Source organism: Spermophilus citellus, assembly GCF_964194105.1.
Source record: "Spermophilus citellus genome assembly, chromosome: 9".
NCBI lineage: Eukaryota > Metazoa > Chordata > Mammalia > Rodentia > Sciuridae > Spermophilus > Spermophilus citellus.
This window is the reverse complement of record NC_138191.1, coordinates 110,519,690-110,541,949: the sequence shown is the minus strand read 5'-3', so window position 1 is coordinate 110,541,949 and position 22,260 is coordinate 110,519,690. Positions and strand designations below refer to the sequence as shown.

Genomic DNA, 22,260 nt, shown 5'->3' with positions numbered 1-22,260 from the left:
ATTGAAAGTCTTAAAATTGTTAAACTTTCAATTCTAGCCAAGTATAGTATGCAGGCCCATAATCTCAGCTACTTCAGGGGCTGAGGCAGGAGGATCACAAGTTCTAGGCCACTTATCAAAACCCTGTCTCAAAATTTTAAAAAAGGTTGTGGATATACCTCAGTGGTAGAATGATCATCTAGTATGCATGAAGCCCCAAGTTCAATCCCCATTACTGAAAAACAAAATGTCAGTTCTCTCCAAATAGATCTATAGATTCAATACAATTGAAATCCAAATCCCAGCAGATTCTTTTTGTAGAAATTAACAAGATGATTAATATAGAAATGCAAAGTACCTATAATAGCCAAAATATAAAAACTTTGAAATAGAACAGTATTGGAGTACTAGCCCTTCTGATTTCAAGACTTACTAGAAATCTACAATAATCAAAGCAGTGTGATATGAAGATATATAGACATATAAGAGAAACAGAATAGAAAGTCCACACATAAACACAAACACACATATGGACAACTGGTTTCAACAAAGATACAGAAGCAATTCAGTGGAAAAAAGATTCTTTTCAACAAATGGTATGGACCAGGCATCTATGTGCAAAAAATACTTCAGTTCATACTTTGCAGCATACTTATATAAAACCTATAAAAACATCAAAGACGTAATGTAAAGCTAAAATTATAAAACTTCTAGAAGAAGCATAATGACCTTATATTAAACAAAATTTCTTTGATATGACGATAAAAAGCACAATCCCTAAATTTAGGAAACTGATAAATCAGACAATAAAAATTTAAAACTTCTACTCTACAAAAGATGCCATTAAGAGAGAAAGCAAAACAAGACATGGCTCAGGAGAAAATATTTGCATACCATATATCTAATGAAGGACTTGTTTACATACACACACGTATTATGTGTGTACGCACATATGTGTGTATGTGTATATATGTGTGTGTATATATATGTATATATAACCATTCTTTTTAAGAAACAAATGAATATATATATATATAACCATTCCTAGCTAACCCAGTTTTTTAAATAGGCAGATAGTTTAAACAGACCTTTAACATGCATGGCAAATAAGCACGTGAAAAGATGCTCACAATCATTAGTCATTAGTAAATGTAAATTAGGACTGGGGCTACAGCTCAGGAGTAGAGCGCTTGCCTAGCATGCACAAGAGAAGCTCAGAAGAAATGCACATTAAAATTAAAACCCACTGAGATATTACACACTTAACAGACTGGCTAAATTAAGAGTTACCAAACCAAATGGTGAAGACGTGGAGGAACAGGAACTTTGCTACAATATGGCCTGTCAGTTCTACTCCTAATTGAATACCCAAGAGAAATGAAATCATATATCCACACAAAAGTTTGTATACAAATGTTCACAGCAGTATTATTCATAAGAGCCAAAAAGTGGAAACAAGCCAAATGTACATGAACTGACAAATGGATAAAGAAAATATCCATATAGTAGTATGTTGTCCTGAAATAAAAAAGAATAAAATGTGATGTGTGGTACATGAATGAATATTGAAAATGTTCTGCTGAGTGAAAAAAATCCGGTCACAAAAGACCACATATTGTATAATTCTATTTACATGAAATGTCTAGAATGAACCAACAGTAGCTTGTACCTGGGGCAGGTGGATGGGGTAAAGTGGAGTAGAGTGCGGGATGACTACTGATGGGTACAGAATTTCTTTAGAGGATAAAAATGTTCTAAAATTAGATCGTGATAATGAGTAAATAACCCATGAATTTAACTAAGAAACATTGAATTATACACTTTAAATGGATGAACTGTACAATATGTGAGTTATATCTCAGTGATGCTGTTAAAAAGTTTGTTCCTTAAAAAGACAAAAGATGGGCTGGGGTTGGGCTCAGTGGTAGAGTGCTTGCCTGGCATGTGTGAGGCACCAGGTTCGATCCTCAGCACCACATATAAATAAATAAAATAAAGGGGACTGAGGTTGTGGCTCAGCGGTAGAGCACTCGCCTTGCACATGCGAGACCCTGGGTTCGATCCTCAGCACCACATAAAAATAAATAAGTGAAATAAAGGTATTGTGTCCAATTACAACTAAAAAATAAATATAATTTTTTAAAAAAAAATAAAGGTACTGTGTTCAACTACAACTAACGTGTGTGTATTTTTTTTAAGTTAAAAGATACCCTACCATAGAATCAAGTCATTCCAATCCTAGATATTTACCTAAGAGAAATGAAAACACTTGTCCACACAAACATTTGAACACAATATTCATAGCAGCTTCATTTGTAATAACCTCAAACTGAAAACAACCCAAATGTCCATCAACAAGACAGGAATGAATAAACACACTGTAGTATATTCCTACAATGAAATGTTATCCAGCCATAAAATGGAATCAAGTATTGACACACACAACATGGAAAAATCTCAAAAATATTTACACTGAGTGAAAGAAGCCAGGCAATACAGAGTATATACTCTAGGATCCCACTTAAATAAAATTCTAGAAAACACAACCTATAATTCCAGAAAATATATGCTGGGGAGGGGAGGTCACAAGATAATGTTCTGGGAGGTGACTAGATTATGATGATGGTTATGTACACATATCAAAACTTATCAAATTACACAATTTAAAGGTATACAGTTTGTAGTTATCAGTTTGTGTTCACTGCACAAACAAACAAAAAAAGCTATAGATCCCAGGGCCACATCACCAGAGATTCAGATTCAGTAGATCTGTTGGGATCTGGATGGCTTTGGTTGCAACAAGCTCCCCAGATGATTCTGACCATCTGTAAGCCTGAGGGACACTGTGCTGGAGAGCACACCAAGCATTTCTCAATTTTTAATGTATGTCTGAGTCTCCTGTGAACTTGTTAAAAGGAGGAGTCTGATTAGCAGGTCTGATCTGGGGCCCAACATGCTTCATTTTAACAAGCTCCCAGGTGAAGCTGATGCTTCTGATCCACAGACCTGGACACATTTTTTCAGAAGTCAAGGATAAGGAATTATATCACATGTGAAAGAATCTAAAAAACAAAGCAAGATAGGCAATGAAGCCAAGCAGCAGAGGGGAATGAAGAGCATTCTTGGATGTTTTGGCTTTCTTTTGGCTACTATAAATTTCTTAGGAAAGGTATACAATATGATCTAATCATTGTTGGAGGAAGATGATCCAAACAGCAGTATGTGAAGGATAGACCGGACTAGCAAAGAGACACCTGCCAAGAAGCTATTGCAAAATTAGGCAGAGGATATGAACAGGTTATTCATGTTCTCCTTTGGCTCTCTGTGACTGGGGCAGGGCTGAAATCAAGCCATGGGGAAAACAGGGATGTAGAAGCTGGAATCAGGCAAGGCTTGACCATCCCAAAGGACCTTCAAGGGCAGGACAAAAGAGGTGTGTGCAGGAACAGGAGGAGGAGGTGGAAAAACAGGATCCAAAAAAAGTAGGAGGGAGGCAGGATGAGGAGCTATGTCACTAAGCCTTGTCAATTATCTTTCTTTTTTTCTTTTTTTTTTTTTCACATTCAATTTTATCTGCCACTGCACCCTGCCCTTTTTGGTCATCACAGTCCTTACTGGAATCCTTAGCTATAAGAGGCTGGCAAACTTTTGATCAGTTAAAAAAAAAAATGGTAAGAACTAATAATAGGTTGAATTATGTACCTCCCCAAACAAAAAAGATTTGTTAAAGTCCTAACCCCCAGTACCTTATTTGGACATAAGTGACCATATTTGGAAATAAGGTTGTTGCTGATATGACTAGTTAAGGTGAGGTCATTCTGAAGCAAGGTGGGTCCCCAAACCACAATGGCTGGTGTCCTAGAAGAGAACACATGGGCTGGGGATGTAGCTGGGGGATATAGCACTTGCATAGCATGTGCAAGAACCCAGATTCAATCCCCAGTACCTTAAAAGAAAAGGACACCAAGACTCATAGCTACCACCAGAAACTAGGACAAGGCAAGGATGGATTCACCTACAGGTTTCAGAGGGAGCAGAGTGCTACTGATGGCTTAATTTCAGACTTCTAGCCTCCAGAGCTGTGAAACAACACATTCCTGGGGTTTTTTCCTTTCTCTTTAATCTATTTGTTTTCATTTATTTATTTATTGCCTTATTTATTTACTTATTTTGGGGTACCAGGGATTGAACTCAGGGGCATTCTACCACTACATCCCCTTTTCATTTTTTTGTTTTGAGACAAGGTCTTATTAAGTTGCTGAGGCCAGCCTTGAACTTGTGATCCTCCTTTCTCAGCCTCCCAAGTCAATAGAATTACAGGGGTGTGCCACTGTGCCTGGCTCAATCCTGTTGTTTTTAGCCACCCAATTTATGGTACTTTGTTATAGCAGCTAGGAAACTAACCCAACTAACTTTTGAAATATAGGTGTATTTTACATATTTATAAGTTACGTATATATGTACTACTATACTAATATGTTTTTAAAATAAAAATAGAATTTAAAAACAGTATTTTCAAATTATTTTTACTTCATTAATGGTATAAAAAAATCTTTCAATGAGTAGTGTTTCTTAAGTAGGCTTCATATTATAGTTTGAAATCCTTGGTTAAATATCATGACACAGAAATACAAAGATGTAATTCTAAATTCAATTATTTTCTATAGAAATGACTATCATGGCCAAATTTAAAATTAAAAATGATATGTAGTTTCAAATAGAATTATATCACTGACTGTGCTTACTCCAATTTATGCAAAAATTTTGTTGCAATTTGGCTAATTCTCACTTTCCCCAATGTCAGTCATTTGTTATTGCAAAATAATCAAAGTGCTACATTAAAATTTAAAGCTCACCAAAACTCTTCACTGAGAAATTTTAAAACCAATTAAAGAATTGTTTCCCTGCCTTCTTAGTGTGAATTTATGAGATATTGCATCATTTTCAGCAGCAAAATCACATAATAACAAAACAATTTCCAACTTTCAAAATGCCTTTTGCATAGCATGAGTATTTTTAGAAAAGCAGTTATTTTCTCACTCCTTTGAGGGGAAAAATGTAATCATGTCCTCAAAGGGACATATTGCATATTTGTTTTCCTAACATCTGTTAAGTAGCATGCTACTAAAAAATAAAAATTAAAAAAAAAAACTTTTATTATCACAGAAAAAGTCAGCAAATTGGACATCCATCTTTTTTGTAAAAGAAAAACATATAAACTAATCTAAGTAATTTACCATTAAATAATCAATGAATCTCTGGGAAATAATAAAAGATCCTTTCGACAACTCCTTACACAGGATGTCCTTTACTCCTTAGGAAGATTACCCTACTTATTTAACCAGGCCCACACAGACTGCAATAAATCCTGCAACATGAAGGACAGCAAGTCAGGTACAGCTTTCTGTCACTGTGTGCTATGGAACTCCCACCCTACGCCCAGGAAACTGCATGTCCTCTTACAACACATAAAGACAGTGGGACCCATCTCAACCTGTGTAGTACATACTAGCTATACTCAATTTCTTGCTCATTTTTTAGAAATAAATGTATTGGTAACCCAGATGCCTGCACATGCCTGTGATCCCAGTACTCAAGAGGCTGGGATGGAGTCCAGGAGTTTGAGGCCACCTGGGCAACCAAACGAGATACTTGTAAGAAAAAGAAAGAAAGAAATGCATTGGTAAAGGGCATCTACAGAAAGCCTACAGCTAACAGCTAACTTTCTACTTAGTAGTAAAAGACTCATTGCTTTCTGTAGATGAGCAAGAACAAGCCAAGGATATCTGTTCTCCCCACTCTCACTGAACATAGTGGTGGAGGTGCTGGCCACCATACAAGGCATAAAAAGACAAGCCATGCTGGGGCTGGGGCTGGAGCTCAGTGATAGAGCACTTGTCTACCACATGTGAGGCCCTGGGTTCGATCCTCAGCACCACATAAAAATAAAGGCATTGTGTTGTGTCTATCTACACCTAAAAAATAAATATTAAAAAAAATCCATGCAGATTGAAAAGCAAAGTATAAAACTGTCACTATTCATGATGAGTCACAGACGACATGGAAAATCCCAAGGAATCTAAAAAAAAAAAAAAAAAAAAACTAAACTCTAGAACTAATAAGAAAGTCACAGTTATAAGATAAGCATATAAGGGCTGGGGATGTGGCTCAAGCGGTAGCGCGCTCGCCTGGCATGCGTGCGGCCCGGGTTCGATCCTCAGCACCACATACCAACAAAGATGTTGTGTCCGCCGAGAACTAAAAAAAAAAAATAAATATTAAAAATTCTCTCTCTCACTCTCTCTCCTCTCTCACTCTCTCTTTAAAAAAAAAAAAAAAAGATAAGCATATAAAAAATAGTTGTATTGCTCTATGCCAGCAATGAACACACAGACACTGATTAAAAATATAGTAGCATCCAGGAGATCTAAATAAGAGACATGCTGTGCTCATGGATTGAAAGACAACACAGTAAAGATTTTGGTTCTCCCCCAAATTAATGTACAGGTTTAATGAGCTCCTATCAAAATCCCAGAAAGAATTTTCAAAGTTATACACAGGATTGTTGTAAAAATTATATGGAAAGATAAAGGAACTACAACAACAAAAATATTTTTAAAATGAAAACTAAAACAGGAATCATTCTTATTGAATTCAAGAGTTATTATATAGCTACAGTAACCAATGCTATATAGTATCAGTTGAGAGACACACAGATCAATGGAATAAAAAGAAGCCAGAGTAGCCCCTATACAACTACAGGCAAATGATTTCTGACAAAAGTGCAAAAGCAGTTCAGTAAAGGAAGAACAGTTCTTTTAACAAATTGTTCTGGCATAGTTGGATATTCATAGGTCAAAGAAACAAACACAACCTCAATCTGAACCTTATACATCATAGAAAAATTAACCAAATCACAACTGATCACATATTTAAATGTAAGGCAAAAAACTATAACTTTTAAGAAGAAAATGTAGGGAAAAAAATCTTTAGAACTAGGACTCAGTAAAGAGTGTTTAAGGCGAACCCCAAGAACTTAATTCATAAAAAGAAAACTGGAAAAAACTTGATTGGGCCAGGGATATAGCTCAGTGGTAGAGTGCTTACCTGGCAAGTGTGAGGCCCTGCATTCAATCCCTAGTACTGGCAGAGGGAGGGAGGATAACCTTGATTGACTTCATCAAAAATTTAAAAATTCATGCTATGTGAGAGACCATGTTAAGATAATGGAAGGACAAGCTATAGATTGGGAGAAAATACTTATAAACTATATTTTTAAAGAAAAACTAGTATCCAGAATATATAAATTCAATAGTTAAAAAATTTCAATTAGAAAATGGGCAAAAAACATTAACAGACATGTCACTGAAGGTGATGGACAGATGGCAAATAAACACATAAGATGATGTTCAGCATCATTAGCCATTAGGTAAATTAGGACCACGATAAGATATCATTGCCCTCTTCTCAGAAAAAGTAAAAAAATAATAATAATAATAACAATAACAAGAAATCTTAATGCTATTGAGAATATGGAGAAATGGAATCACTTGTCCTTTACTAGGAGGAATATAAAAGGATAGATATTCTGGAAAACCTTCTGGAATTTTTGTTCAAAAAATAAAACATGCTACCATCATATGTATGATCCAGCAGGTGTGCTCTTTTGTGGGGAGCCATTCTGACACGTGATTGGGTGACTCCCGTTAAGGGACTGAGGCACTCTGGCTGTGTCGGAGTTATCCCGACCCTTTCCTGATGAGAGAGCCCATCCGTGTGGGGGTGTGCGTAACCACTGACCCTGGAGACCCAATCACTGACCCTGACCTTGGAGTGCAGCCCCCCCTCAACCTTCATTGGATGGAATTCTCCCCTGAATCTCTTGTTTCCCCCAAATAAAAGGCTACTCCCCGGCGTGTTCGCTCTCTCTCTCTCCTGCTAGCCCAGAGTAATCCTCGCTGCCCTGCTGGGCGGCTGGAGGCAGGGAAACAGGGAGGCGAGCCGTCTCGGACCTAGCAATGTAAAATAAGGTACTGTCTGTGTGTTTTATTTTGATCTCTTCTAACTAACTTAATGCCAGAACCTCATTAATGAAACCACTGCGCAGGCCGCGTGGTAGACTCTTTGACATTTATTGTAGTCTAATGAAATCTTATGTTCACAAAACCCTGAATTTAAGATTCATAAGAATATGTACATAAATATTTGTAGCAGCATTATTCACAAATAGCCCAAAACTCTAAACAACCCAAATGCCCTTCAGTGAGCGAATCATTCAACAAGTAGTTGTACATCCATACTATGGAGTCCTATTCAGCAATATAAAGGAATTAATTATTGATACATGAAACAACCTAGAGGAATACAATCCTAGAGGAAAGCCAATCCCAAACTAGATTATTCCATTTAATAATGACAAAATTATGGAAATGGAGAACAGATTAGTGACTGCCCATGATATAGGAGTGTGGTAGGCTGACAGGGATGAACCCAGAGTTATAAAAGGCATGATGATGAATCATTGGGGTGATGGGATTGTTTTGGAACTTGGCTAAACCCATATGAGTGTCCTGGTCATGATACTGTGCTAAGGTTTTGCAAGATGTTACCATTAAATTTCGACAGATTTTTTAAACAGTCTATCTTGCAACCTTCGTTAAAGGGTACATGGGATCATTAGGCAATATTTCTTAACCTCTGCTGGTATGTCTACAATTATCTAAAATTAAATTTTTAATATTTTAAAATGTTTATATAAATGAACTGACAGGAGTTCTAATATATTCTTCTCACACTATAATTAATCAACTTAGGCACAATTTTAGAAATTACTGCCATATTCTACTAGTTCCTCCTCAGTCTTTGTGTCCCTTTGTGTGTGTGATGATGTGTGGGGATCAAACCCATGATCTTGCACATGTTAGGCACACACTGTACCACTGAGCTACATCCCTAGCCCAACATTGTCTTTCTAAAATGCAAACCTAATCATATTACTTCTAAAAATCATTAGCCTGACACTTAAGAGTCTTCATGACCTGGCTTTAGGCCTTTACCCAATATAAGCATCCTATACACCAAAATGCTTGCAGTTTCCAACTATGTGAGATTCCTGAATAAAGGCACCAGGACTTCTTTTTCATGTGTTCATATTATCTCTAATATCTCATCTCCAATTAAATTATCTCTAATGCTTAGTGTGTCCCTAACATATATTAGGAGCACAATAAACTTTGACTTAAATAAAAACTATAGCCATGCATGGTGGTACACATCTATGCTCCCAGCCTCTCAGGAGGTTAAGGCAGGAGGATCACAAGTTTAAGTCTATCTGGGCAACTTCCAGACCCTTTCTCAAAATGAAATTTATAAAAAGGCTGGGAATGTAGCTCAGTGGTAAAACTACATGAGCAAGGCCCTGGGTTCAATTCCTAGTACTACAAAACAAGAAAAGTAAGGCATAAAAGAAAAAGGAAATCCACTATAAATATCTATTATTTTCGCTTTTAATCCTAAGAGCCCAGAATTGTTGATTCTGCTACTTTCAGAACACCGACCTGCAATCACTCCTGCCAGGTATACCAGCCCCACTCGGAGGCCTTTGTGGACCATTTCCAAGGGAATTCCCAAAACCAGCTGCATAAGAAGATTCCCCACAATGTGCTGAACTCTGCAAAGACAAACACAGTTGTCAAATATTAAAGCAGTTATTTCTTTAGTAGGCTCTGAGATGTTGTTTCTAGTTAAGGACTTAGACTTGCTAGAATTCTGTTTTCTAATTTTTTTAGCAGGCAAGTCTTTTTTTTTTTAATAAAATCTTGCAAGGCACTTCAATATGTAAAACAGATACAACAACATTTAAAAAGTATAAATGTATTCTATAAGTCCATTTTATAACAATTATAACAGGAAACATCAGAGAGGCAGGCTTAAGGAACATAAACTTGAAATTAGGAGTTTGGATGACAACTACAATCATGGCAGTCTCAACATCTGATTTTGTTTCCATTGTAGTTTAAAAAAAATCCTGACTCACTCACACTGAATTTAAATTTCGACAGATTTTTAAACAGTCTATCTTGCAACCTCGGGATATTTAATAAAACAGAAAAGGCAAAAGAAATTTCACTGCTGTTTCTACATTTAAAAAGTACCTTTGAGACTTGCTAAAGTAATTCCCACATACTACAACTTGGCATATAACACATTTGAATGTGAGTGGTTTTTATTATAGTCTTTAAATATGTTTATATATATATGTGTGTGTGTGTGTGTGTGTGTGTGTGTGTGTGTGTATGTATGTATACACATATGTATACACACATATGGGAATATATTTATACACACATACACACCACACACACACACACACACACACACACACACACACACACAGAGTTTTTTTTCAATGCTGGGAATTGAACCCAGGCCTTACACATGGTAGGCAAGTGCTCTACCACTGAGCTACGTCTTCAGCCCAATAAAAATATTTTTAAACGAAGTTTTTATTATCTTGCTTATTGAACCCACAAAGCATCTCTGGAGAATCTGAACATAATTTGAAAAATTCCCACATTAAAGTAACTCTTAATTTAGTTGCTATGCAGCACAGTGTTTTTGTTTGTTTGTTTTTTAAGGAGATTTCAGATTGTACCAAAAGTTCCAAAACAAAATAGATGCATCAATCTTCCACAGTGCAGCAGTTCTCATGTTAGTTTTAGAGATTCATCATGTACTTTACAGATACCCAACAGGTCACTGAAGAGGTTCTCTGGATACATCCTGCAGAATGGATTATTTACTTTTATGGTGCCTGTGCTCCCAGCTATAACTATGAGTGCCCAAGACATCTTCAAAGACATACGAGAGCCAGGCATGGTGGCTCACACCTGTAATCCCAGAAGTTCAGGAGGCTGAGACAGGAGGGTCACAAGTTCAAAGCCAGCCTCAGCAACGGCAAGGTGCTAAGCAACTCAGTGACACCCTGTCTCTAAATAAAATGCAAAATAGGGCTGGGGATGTGGCTCAGTGGTTGAGTGCCCCTGAGTTAAACTGCAGTGTACACACACACACACACATACACACACACACACACAAAAGACATACAAGAGTTATGTGTCATTCAGCACAGAATAGTCTAGCAAGGACAGTTATACTATTGTTCTGGATATCTCAAGCATAAAGGAGATTAGAAATATCTGCTCCTGAATTTAAATGAGAAGTTCAAAGAAAGCCATCCTGTCCTCTGAGAACCCTTTGAGGACAAGGTGACCAATATCATAAAAACTCCAAACCCCATAAAAAACTTTCTGCTGCTCAATAGTAAGACTAAAAGTGGCATTAAAATTACAATGTGTCATCTACCTTAAATGGAATTACTAATTTTTTTCACCCAAATTTTTCCTACTTTCAAGATCCAATTTCAATCTGTCATCCGAGAAGCCATCCCACCCTGGTCTTTCCCTCTCTCTGTTTATCTTACACTATAACGATTCCAACATCCATTTCTCTTCTCCCTACCCAGCCTCCTCCAGTCAGGCTACAAGATCTAATGCTGACTTTCCCAACCTCTCTTAGCTAGGAGTTGCCAGGTCCAGTCACATAGTTCTGACCAGTGAGCAAGTAAGAGCACTGTTAAGAGAGCTCCGTCTTGACTAAAGGGCTGGATTCACCTGTACCTGGTGTCCCCCTTCCCCTTCTTTTGGCTTTGAATGCAGAATTGTAACAGCCAACCTGAAAGCAAAAAAGGCCAAAAGAATAGCAGAGACACTAACACAGAACCTAGAGCCTTGGATTCAATAAGCTGATGAACCGATCACCTACCTTGTACTTTTCATATTAGAAAAAAATTAGCCTCTTGACCTGAGCTGTAGGTCAGTGGTAGAGCACTTTCTTAGCATGCTTAATAAGGCCCTGGATTTAATCCCCAGCACCATATAACCCCCACACACAACCCAAAAAAAAAAGGTCTCTATTTGTTAATTCACATCCCAAAGCATCTCTTATACAACCCCATATGTGACATGTCCTACACAGACATGCAAATTCTTTCTGAGTGTCTTACTATATATATATATATATATCAGACACTGTGAAAATTGTAGCAGTGTCTCATTTAATCACAACCACCTTAAGAGGTGGTACTAAAATCCCATTTTAAAGAAGTAGCTACTGGGGCTGGGGTTGTGGCTCAGTGGTAGAGCGCTTGCCTAGCACGAGCGAGGCCCTGGGTTTGATCCTCAGCACCACATGAAAATAAATAAAGTTATTGTGTCCTACTACAAAAAATAAATATTTTTTTTTAAAAAAAGAAGTAGCTACTGTACTATATTGCCAACATTACTATTGGTTTATTCTTCTTATAATTTTAATGTCCTTGAGAGCAGAAGCCACATTTGCTTAGAAAAGATTTGTAAAATGGAAAATGAAAGTATGGAAGTATGGACAGAAACTCAGCAATTGGGGATTTTTATACCTGACTCATCAAACCTCTGTGTCCTGTAATAGTTGTTGTTTTAGCCACTGACCAAAAGAGTCATCTTTTACACCACAGCTGGGTAGGCCACATAGACAGGATTGGCCTCACTGGACACCATAGGAGTCCACCAAAGAGGTGGGTCTGGCAGCAGGCTGCTGACGGACTTCAGCGCGTATGGGAGATGGTGGATGCTGAGGACATGAAAGACTATCTGCTTTTAGGAAATGATACAACTAAAATGCAGCACCGCACCTCCTATTGCCTGTAACATATCAAATGCAAAACAGTATTTCACACTGATGAAAATGAATTAATTTTTTTTAAAGAGTGTGGTGTAGGATTATTGGGGGGGATGCTGATGGTCATTTGGTTCTACCATTACATAACCTAAATTAGAAAACATTTAACAACATCCATCAACTAGGGAGACCTGTGTCTGATTTGATAATTATTTGGCATCTGCTCATTAAAATTCCTATATCAAAACAAACATTAGATAGTTATAATGCAATGTAAAGTAGTTTATATTGTTAGCACTTGTGGGGTAAGGTCTCTTTCTGAATCAGCTGTGGGATGTGCAGCAAGTGATTACATCCTCAGACATAAGAATGGGAGAAATACTCACCTCCTAAGCTGCTGTGAGGCTCAAACAAGAAAATGGACATGAAAGTACCTTATTTATGATAATAAAGCTCTAAACACAAGTTAGGGGTGACAGCGGGCAGGGTGACACACACCTGTAATTCCAGCTACACAGAAGGATAAAGCAGGAGGATCACAGGTTCAAGGCCAACCTGAGCAATTTAATGAGTCCCTGTCCCAAAATCTAAAAAGGGCTGGGGGTATAGCTCAGGGCTAAAGTGCTAGCCTAGCAGGTGTGGGGCCCTGGGCTCAATTCCCAGTAACACACACACACAGTGAGAAGTGACAATTTCTTACATTACTTATAATCACCTCTGACACCAATGACTTAACTGTCACTCCTTACCCCGCATGGACCAGCATGTAGGAGATAAACCTCCAGGCTTCCTCTCTCTTCTCAGGACTGTAGATTAAGGGACTCTCCAGGATGCCTGTGTCCAAGGTGATCCACTGTTTTTGAGGCTTCCACACAGCATAGTAAATAAACACTGCCAGCTGACAGGGAGGGGCAGACATGAATGTTAATCACACCATTGCCAGAGAGTGCCCCATTAAGCCTACAGGCAGTAACTATGTTTAAATCATCAGATCTGAGTGGGCTCAGAAGATGACAGCAATTACTTGCCGCAGTCTGGCTGGGCACAAAATCACGAGCCACTCAAGCAGGAACAAACTTTATTTTTGAAACTGCCGCCAATGCCCGATACGCACCCGGGAAGATTGCCGATCCACACACGCGGCGTTCTCCCGGAACCCCAGAGGAAGTTCCTCCCCCAGAATTCCCTCCTACTGCACTTCCCCAACCAATGGGAACTCTCCAGGAGTCCCGTAGCAGGCTGAGGTGAACAGCAGGAGTCCAATATCCAGATGAATGTAAATCTTAACATAATCATATCATCTCCATGGCTAGCTGGCATCACCTTTCAACCAAAAATGCCATGCATCATATTACTTGGCTGTGGCTCTTAGCATCTCCCCCCTTCTGTTTAATTAAGCAACAAGCAATGTGGCTAGGGACCGTGCCTGTTAGGTTTGTCCAATTCAACATATAGTTCTTACCCGTCATCGGAAAGCTGACCTCTAGGCGTCAGCCTCCTGTCTTAGGTTGATACCACTGCAATTGGATCATACCCGTCACTGACTACCGGTCCAGCATATAGCCATACTTGTGGATAGGCCTATGCACCAGTGGGGGGGTGAGGTTCTTTGCCTCACCTCTGTTGGCCCCCAAAATTAGACCATCACTATTAGAAGGGAGGAGGATACAGAAATGCCACGACACCAAGTCAATTGACGGCTCTTTAGGAAAAATTGCAACACTGGTGACACATCAGCAAAGATACGCCAGCACTACCATAATTCGCTGCATCAACAGATAGAGCACAATGCATACAAGTGATACATAGTCCAGGCAAGTTTTGTAAGCAGTTCAAAGCGGAGGAATCTATCAATATGTCCATTTCCTCCCAAAATAAATCGACTCAGTGATTGAGCATTACTTGTTGAGGTATTATTCATTGATGCATCAGTTTATACAGTTTGTTGTGATAACTATCGAAGAAACTGTAGTTTGGTTTCATCTTGTCTTCACGGGCACTGGGATGAAGATAGGAATTCTGACAATGATGCTAAAAAAAATTATGTAACATTCCAACAGGTACTAAGAAAACAATTTTTTGAACAATTGTTTCCCAACCATCCCCCACTGTGGTCAACTCCTTCCTCCCATGGTCAGGGGCTGCACTAGACCAGCTGTTATCAAGAATCCCCTTTCCCTGCCTTTGACCCCCTGCTATCTAGTACTAGGTTCTCTTCCATCCCCTTAAATACCCGCTGCCCTCACATTCCCACCCCCCACCCCCCAATAAATTGACCCTTCATTTACAATTAATATAAAAGTAAGTCAGTGCTGGCTTCCAGGAATGCAGTAAGGAAAGGGAAAAGTAGTTAACTCCACAGTGGCAAAATCTGGAAAACACTGCCTCCACCAAATGGTGAAAAGTAATGTCCCTGTAACATTATGTGATATCCCCTACTCCCTGATGTAATGGGAAGAGAAGGACACTTCACCTTTGTGGTATTCTCCCCGCAAACCCATAACTCTAGTCTAATTATGAGAAAAACATCAAACAAACCCAGGGTGGGGGACATTGTACCCCAGTACACCCCAAGACTGCCAAGCTCATGGAAAAATAATAGAAACTGTCAGGGATCAAGAAGGCTGGGGAGATGTGACTACTAAATGCAATTTGGTTCCCTGGTTTGGAGGGCACTAAGAACACAAAAAAGAAGACATTAATGGGAGAAGTGGTAAAATCCAAATAAAGTCGGGAGTTTTATTAATAGTATGGGTTAGACATCTCTACACCTTTTTTCTTTGCGTTACTGGAGATGGAACCTAGGGTCCTGTGCATGCTAAGAAACTGCTCTATCACTGAGCTGCAACCCCAGCCTAGGTTAAGCATCTCTGATCTGAGAATCTGATTGTTCCAGAATCTGAAACTTTTTGAGCACCAACATGACACTTGTAAAGTTTTGGATCAGCCAGGCGTGGTAGTACACGCCTATGATCCCAGCAACTCAGGAGACTGAGGCAGGAGGATTGCAAATTCAAAGCCAAACTCAGCAAATTAGAGGGTCCTAAGCAATTTAGCAGGACCTGTCTAAAAATAAAAAAAGATGGGGATGTGGCTCATGGTTAAGTACTGCTGGGTTCAGGGTTCAGTCCCCAGTACCAAAAAATAAAATAAAATAGGACCTTAGCATTTTGTATTTTAGATTTTCAGATTTTAGATCTACTCAACCTGGAAAGTCTATGCAAATATTCCAAAATCAGAAAAACTAAAATCTAGAATATTTCTGATTCCCAGCATTTTAGAAAGGGGATACTCAACCTGTACTACACCAAACATCAGCTTCTTAGTTTTCATAAATGTACTATGTAACATTCTATGGAATGTTAGTACATTTAACAGTGGGAGAAATTCGGTGAGTATAGGGGAACTCACTGTTCTACCTTTGCACCTTTTCTATAAAGCTAAAATTATTACAAAATAAAAAGTTTACTTAAGGCCTGGGCATATAGCTCAGCAGTACAAGGCCATGGTTCCATCACCAGCACCACCAAACAACAACAAAAAAGTTCACTTAAAGTAATTTTAAAAGCAGATCTTTCTGTAAGTGTGAGAAATCCTAGCACCTGGCCCCTGACTTACTGCAGGAAGCTGCACACTCTAGGTAGTACTCACAGTCCAGCAGTCATATTTGTAGCATGCATCCTTACCCCATTCTTCTCCAACCCTCCTCCCACCCACACACACAGCTGATGGGAACATGATCACACCAGAAAAACCTGTAAGATGAAAGGATAACATGAAGGGAGAAGCAGATAGAATCCACATCCACAGCCTAATAACTTCCCAGTCACAGGTTAAGTCTCACAATAAAACCCCATGAGAAAACAGAGAGCTACCTGCCTTCAACCAAAACCTTGACAAAGGGTCTCCTGGGAATTCTTACACATTCGTTTTTATCATTATAAGCCATAAGAAACTTGGCTCCCATGATAGCTAAATTTATGTGTCACCTTCCAAGGTGAATACAGTACCCAGCTAGTTTTTCTAAAGCTGAGATTAACATTTAAATCAGTAGAGTAAAGCAGATTTTCCTCCATAATGCGGGTGAGCCTCACCCAATCAGTTATTTGAAGGCCTAAATAGAAAAGACTGCCCTCCATTAGGAAAAGGGAGTCCATGGGCTGGGGATATAGCTTAGTGGGTAGATGCTTGCCTCACATGCACAAGGCCCACGTTCAATCCCAGCACCAAAAAAAAAAAAAAAGGAATTCACTCAGTAGACAGCCCTGGACTCAAACTGCAGCTATTCCCTGGGTCTCTAGCCTGCCAGCAGCTAGACTTTAAGATTTTAAACTTCCCAAGTCATCATAATCATTTGAGCTGATTTCTTAAAATAAATCTGTGTGTGTGTGTGTGTGTGTGTGTGTGTGTGTGTACATTCACTCATGCCCCATGCCCCATTAAGTCTGTTTTTTCTGATTAACACCAATGGGAATTAAGAGAATTATGTCCCTGAAGTCACACCCCACATGCAGCTATGCTCTGCCGATTTCTTTGTGAGACCACAAAGATGAGAGGAGTTCTCAGGAAGAGCCTAGTTCTGCCCCAGTCACTAAGACGTGCCCTCAGGTGAGTTGTCCCATCCTTCTGAGCCCAGCACTCTTATAGAACCCAAAAGGACTGACCAGATCAGAAACTGAGCACACACCCCACGCTGCCAGAGGAGACATCTTTAGAGGATCCCGCTGTTTTCCTCTGAAACTCAAGAAAATTGTTTGACCAATTAAACTGCCCCTTTGGTTGGAGGGATGAAGAACAAAAGAAGCCAGGAAAGGCAGCTCTACAGAAGGGCCCCGTTGGGGAGCATGCTGCACCAGTCCAGGCCTCCACTCCAGGGCCAGGTCTTACCCCGCTGTGTTCCCATCTCCCCACTGGAGAGTGTGCGGGCGCCCACCACCCACCGCGCTTACCTCGACCAGGCTGATGGAGATGATGAACACTGGGGGCGGGAGGCAGTTAGCTCTCTCCAGGTAAGTTTTTCGGACTGGTTCCGGAAGCATCCACTTTGAGACGATCCTGTGGACCTTTCTACCCTTGGGGGGGTCTTTTCCTCCCCCATCCACCCAAGTTTTCTCTTCTTCCAGCTCTTTGTTCTCTCTCTCCATATTCAAATTCACACTCTCCATCTCCAAATCATGAGCAGCAGCCATTGTCTGGAGTCCTCCCTCCACCTGAAAGAGGACAAGAACGTCAGGTCACTAAAGGGGACCCTTTGGTCCTCAGGCTGTGGCTCTTTTCCTGGGTTCTCTGGTTCAAGAATTGGTTTTCCTCCTCTTTCCTGTGTATTGATAGGAGGCAGCTAAAGATGATCAAAATGGTCTAAACCTCCCGAATTAAGTTTTCACTGTACTCTCTTGTACTTGTTTTGAAAAGCATGGAATCTAATCTCCCATGTCTTAGGAATGTAATAAATCTTGTGTGTTATTTTCCCAATAAGTAAATAAATAAATAAATATTTTTAAATAAAAAGATGAGCCATGGAGCCTGACAACTGGGTTTAAAACACAGTCCTACCCATGTCACCTGTAAGGTTCCCTTAGGTAAATCACTTAAATTTTCCTAACCTCAAGTTAAATTTTTCTTAATCATGGTACAATACACACACATAAATTATGCCATTTTAACTGTTTAAACCATACTACTAAATGGCATTAGGTACATTTACAATGTTGTGTAACTATACCACTATCTAATTCTAAAGATATTTTTATCTCCCCACACAAAAACCCCATACCCTCCTCACCCAGCCCCTGGCAGCCACTAATCTGCTTCCTGTCTCTATGAATTTACCTATTCTGGATATTTTACATAAATGGAGTCATACTTATGTGGTCCTTTGTGTCTGACTTCTTTCACCTAGCATATTTTCAAGGTTTATCTATGTTGTCAGAATTTCCTTTCTCTTTGTGGATAATATTGCATTACATAGATTTGTATGCCACATTTTGTTTATCCATGCATCTGTTAATGGAAATTGAATTGGTTCCACCTTTTGCCCATTATGAATGAACTGCTGTGAGCATCCTTGTACACGTTTTTATTCGAATACCTGTCTTCAATTCTTTGGGACAGTTACCTACAAGTGGAATTACTGACACATATGGTAATTCTCTACCTAACTTACTGGGAAACCTCAGATTCCATTTTAACGTGGAGATGATAATAGTCACCCCCATAGCATTGTTGGAAGACTATTTGAGTTAATGCATGTAAAGCACTTGGAACGGTATCTGGCATATAGTAAACACTGCATAATTATTAGTTATTGGCAATGGAAGGGTGGGTGGATGGAATGGATAGAACTAAGCCTGGGGCCTGTTTTCAAAAGCAAGTTATTGGAAATCAGATCAAATTTAATTTATTTCCAAATGAATCTCATTAGGCAAGTGTCCAATTTACAGTAGGTTATATTCAACGACTCTAGGGAGGAAATGAATTCTTTTAATTTTCTTTTCTGCAGCAGTTTTTCTAAATAAAGAATTTGTCCCTCCCTGGCATCTTCAACCCTCCCATGGGGTCAGACATTAAATCTGTAGACCTATAGCCACTTCATTGATTTTTCTTGAACATTGATAATTATTTCTAGTTTTTAACCCCTTTCTTATAGTTGAGAAAACTAGAGTGTGCATTTAAGATCAGCAATCTTTAACTGTAAATTTAAAACATTTAAGAAATAAATTCATGCTGGGAATGTGGCTTATTGATAGAGTACTTACCTAGCATTTGGTGAGTCCCTGGATTTGATTCCCAGTACTGCAAAAAATAAGATAAAATAAAATACCCAGCAGGGTACATTGGCACACACACCTGTACTCCCAGCAACTCCAGAGGCGGAGGCAGGAGGATGGCAAGTTCAAGGCCAGTCTTGGCAACTTAGTGAGACCCTGTATCAAAATTAAAAAAAAATAATAATCAATGACTGGGGATGTGGGTCAGTGGTAGAGAGACTCTGGAGTCAGTCCCAGTACCACCACCACCACCCTCCCCCCAAAAAATAACAAATAAAATAATAAGCTTAATTGGGAAGTATTAACATTGTTATAAATTTATAACATGTTATAAATTTAAATACTGTACATGATCACCTTATTAGGAAATAAAATTCCACATTGTTAACAATATAACTTTAAACTCATAAAAGAAGCTAGAAAAATAAAGATTACATTTTTCTCTAGATTTTTCTTTTACTTTAGATTTCAAGATTTCCAGAAATATTACGACTTCAGCTTAGCTTTTTACACATATAAATACCTAAACATACTTCCTGTGTTGAAAAGGTATCTGACCCACTGGAACCAGACAGAAGTTGTTGTGTGTCTGCTTTGTCCCTTGGCATGAGCAGTAAAGAGATCTGATATAAAGCCAGCTACTTGGAGCAACAGTGTCAGGCAAGCTCATGGGGAGTGATTTTGCAGCTTTGGTTTTTACTTTTCTTCAGTCAAGATCACTTCCCTACCTGGCTGTCCCTTTGTTCCTTGGGCACAGGGGCCTCTCCCTGATTCATCTTCTCCCTAACACCTGGGCCTTCGATGTTGCCAGGTGCTCCTCCTGACATTCCCCATCCCTCCCACTCCTGTTTCTCTCCTGTCCCACACCAGAATTTCCCTGTATAGTTAACTATATCACCAATCAGATTGGCAACGGTGCAAAAAGACTGATACTATCCCATACTTACGAGGCTGTTGGAAATGAGTGCAGGGTGTGAGGGACAAATTGACACCGCCTTTAGGAAGACAATTAGGCAGCCTGTGTAATACATAAAAAGCATATACCTTTCAACTGAACAGCCAACTTCTAGAATACTATCCAGCAATGTGTCTGAGCAAGCACACAAAACTATATTCCAAGGATGTTCAGTAAAGAACTACTTATAGTATGGAAAATTCGTAAATGAGGGGAGGGGAGGGGGGGATAGTAGAGGATAGGAAGGGCAGCAGAATACAACAGATACTAGTATGGCAGTATGTAAAAACGTGGATGTGTAACCGATGTGATTCTGCAATCTGTATACGGGGGAAAAATGGGAGTTCATAACCCACTTGAATCAAATGTATGAAATATGATATGTCAAGAGCTATGTAATGGGGCTGGGGATGTGGCTCAAGCGGTAGCGCGCTCGCCTGGCATGCATGCGGCCCGGGTTCGATCCTCAGCACCACATACCAACAAAGATGCTGTGTCCACCAAAAAGTAAAAAATAAATATTAAAAATTCTCTCTCTTTAAAAAAAATGTTAAAAAAAAGAGCTATGTAATGTTTTGAACAACTAATAAAAAAATCCATATTCTAAAAAAAAAAGAAAAAGAAAATTCGTAAATGACATAAATGTACTTCAGTGAGGCTGTTGCATTTTCTCATGTTGCATTTTCTAATTCTTAGGTAGCACCTCCTTACCCTGCACTGAAACCTGCTCACTAGGATATCTGTTCCTGGGTCCAAAGTTTCCCTCCCTAGGATCTCACAAAGCCAATTCTAATCTAAGGTCATTAATTTTGTTCTTGTTTGGGTGTGGCCTGCAGATGAACTCCATGAGCTCTCTAGGTCAAAGTGGGATATAATGCTGGTATAGTGAAAGCACACTATACCAGCATTATAGGAGGCCCGAGAGAATAGAACATGACTCTTAAAACAAGTGGCAATGATCACACACAGTATCGACTTACCAGGATATAAAAGCATCCACAGCTATCCAATTATTTATTTGGTGACTCTTGGTCACGATGTCACTCATTAAATGGATATTTACTAACTGTGCTTTCTTACTAAGACTCTTTACCGTGGGCGTGATGTTAAGCGGCCCCTCCCACCTCTTATCTGAGCAAGTTGCTCTGCCTGCTCTTTGTTGCAGGGCCACACACATGCAAATCAAAACTGGTTGGCACTGCTGTGAAATCTTCTCACCCTGCCAGTAGGAAAACTAGACTAGATTGTTAGAATGCCTCTAGTCTTCTGGCTTTAAAAAGGCCATATCCCTCCTGCACACTGAGAACCAAAACCCTTCCCTTCATGGTTGACAAGTTCTCTTAAGAAGAGACAAGGTGGAAAGAACTCCCCTGCCTCCTGACTTTGCCTGGTATAAGCACTGCATGTGTCAAGAATCACAGAGCCAGGGGGCTGGGGTGGGGGCTCAGTGGTAGAGTGCTCGCCTAGCATGCATGAGGCACTGGGTTCCATCCTCAGCACCACATAATGTAAAATAAAGATATTGTGTAAACATAAACCTAAAACTAAAAAATAAATATATTTTTTAAAAAAGGGCTGGAGTTGTAGCTCGGCAGTAGAGCGCTTGCCTCATATGTGTGAGGCACAGAGTTTGATTCCTAGCACCACACATAAATAAGCAAATAAAATAAAGGTCCATCAACAACTAAAAATAAATAAATAAATAAATAAAAATATTAAAAAAAAAAAAAAGAATCACAGAGCCAGTATGTTGGCCAAAGACTGGGAAGAGTAGGGCCTGTGTTTGTTTACTCAAAATGGTTGTCTATCTTTAAAAAACAAACAAAACAGTAGAAAGAGATT

At 39.2% G+C, this 22,260-nt stretch overlaps 1 protein-coding gene across 1 annotated transcript in view; it reads right to left on the bottom strand.

Annotated features, from left to right (window-relative positions):
• Positions 1 to 22,260, bottom strand: part of RHBDL2 (rhomboid like 2) — a 52,805-nt gene that overhangs the window by 15,863 nt on the left and 14,682 nt on the right. The window contains exons 2-5 of the mRNA XM_081308642.1: positions 19,543 to 19,619; positions 17,646 to 17,906; positions 13,446 to 13,594; positions 9,537 to 9,649 (exon numbers count right to left, since the gene is read on the bottom strand). Coding sequence (XP_081164768.1) covers positions 9,537 to 9,649; positions 13,446 to 13,594; positions 17,646 to 17,885 — 502 coding nt within the window. The 5' untranslated portion in view covers positions 17,886 to 17,906; positions 19,543 to 19,619. The remainder of the gene's footprint in view (positions 1 to 9,536; positions 9,650 to 13,445; positions 13,595 to 17,645; positions 17,907 to 19,542; positions 19,620 to 22,260) is intronic.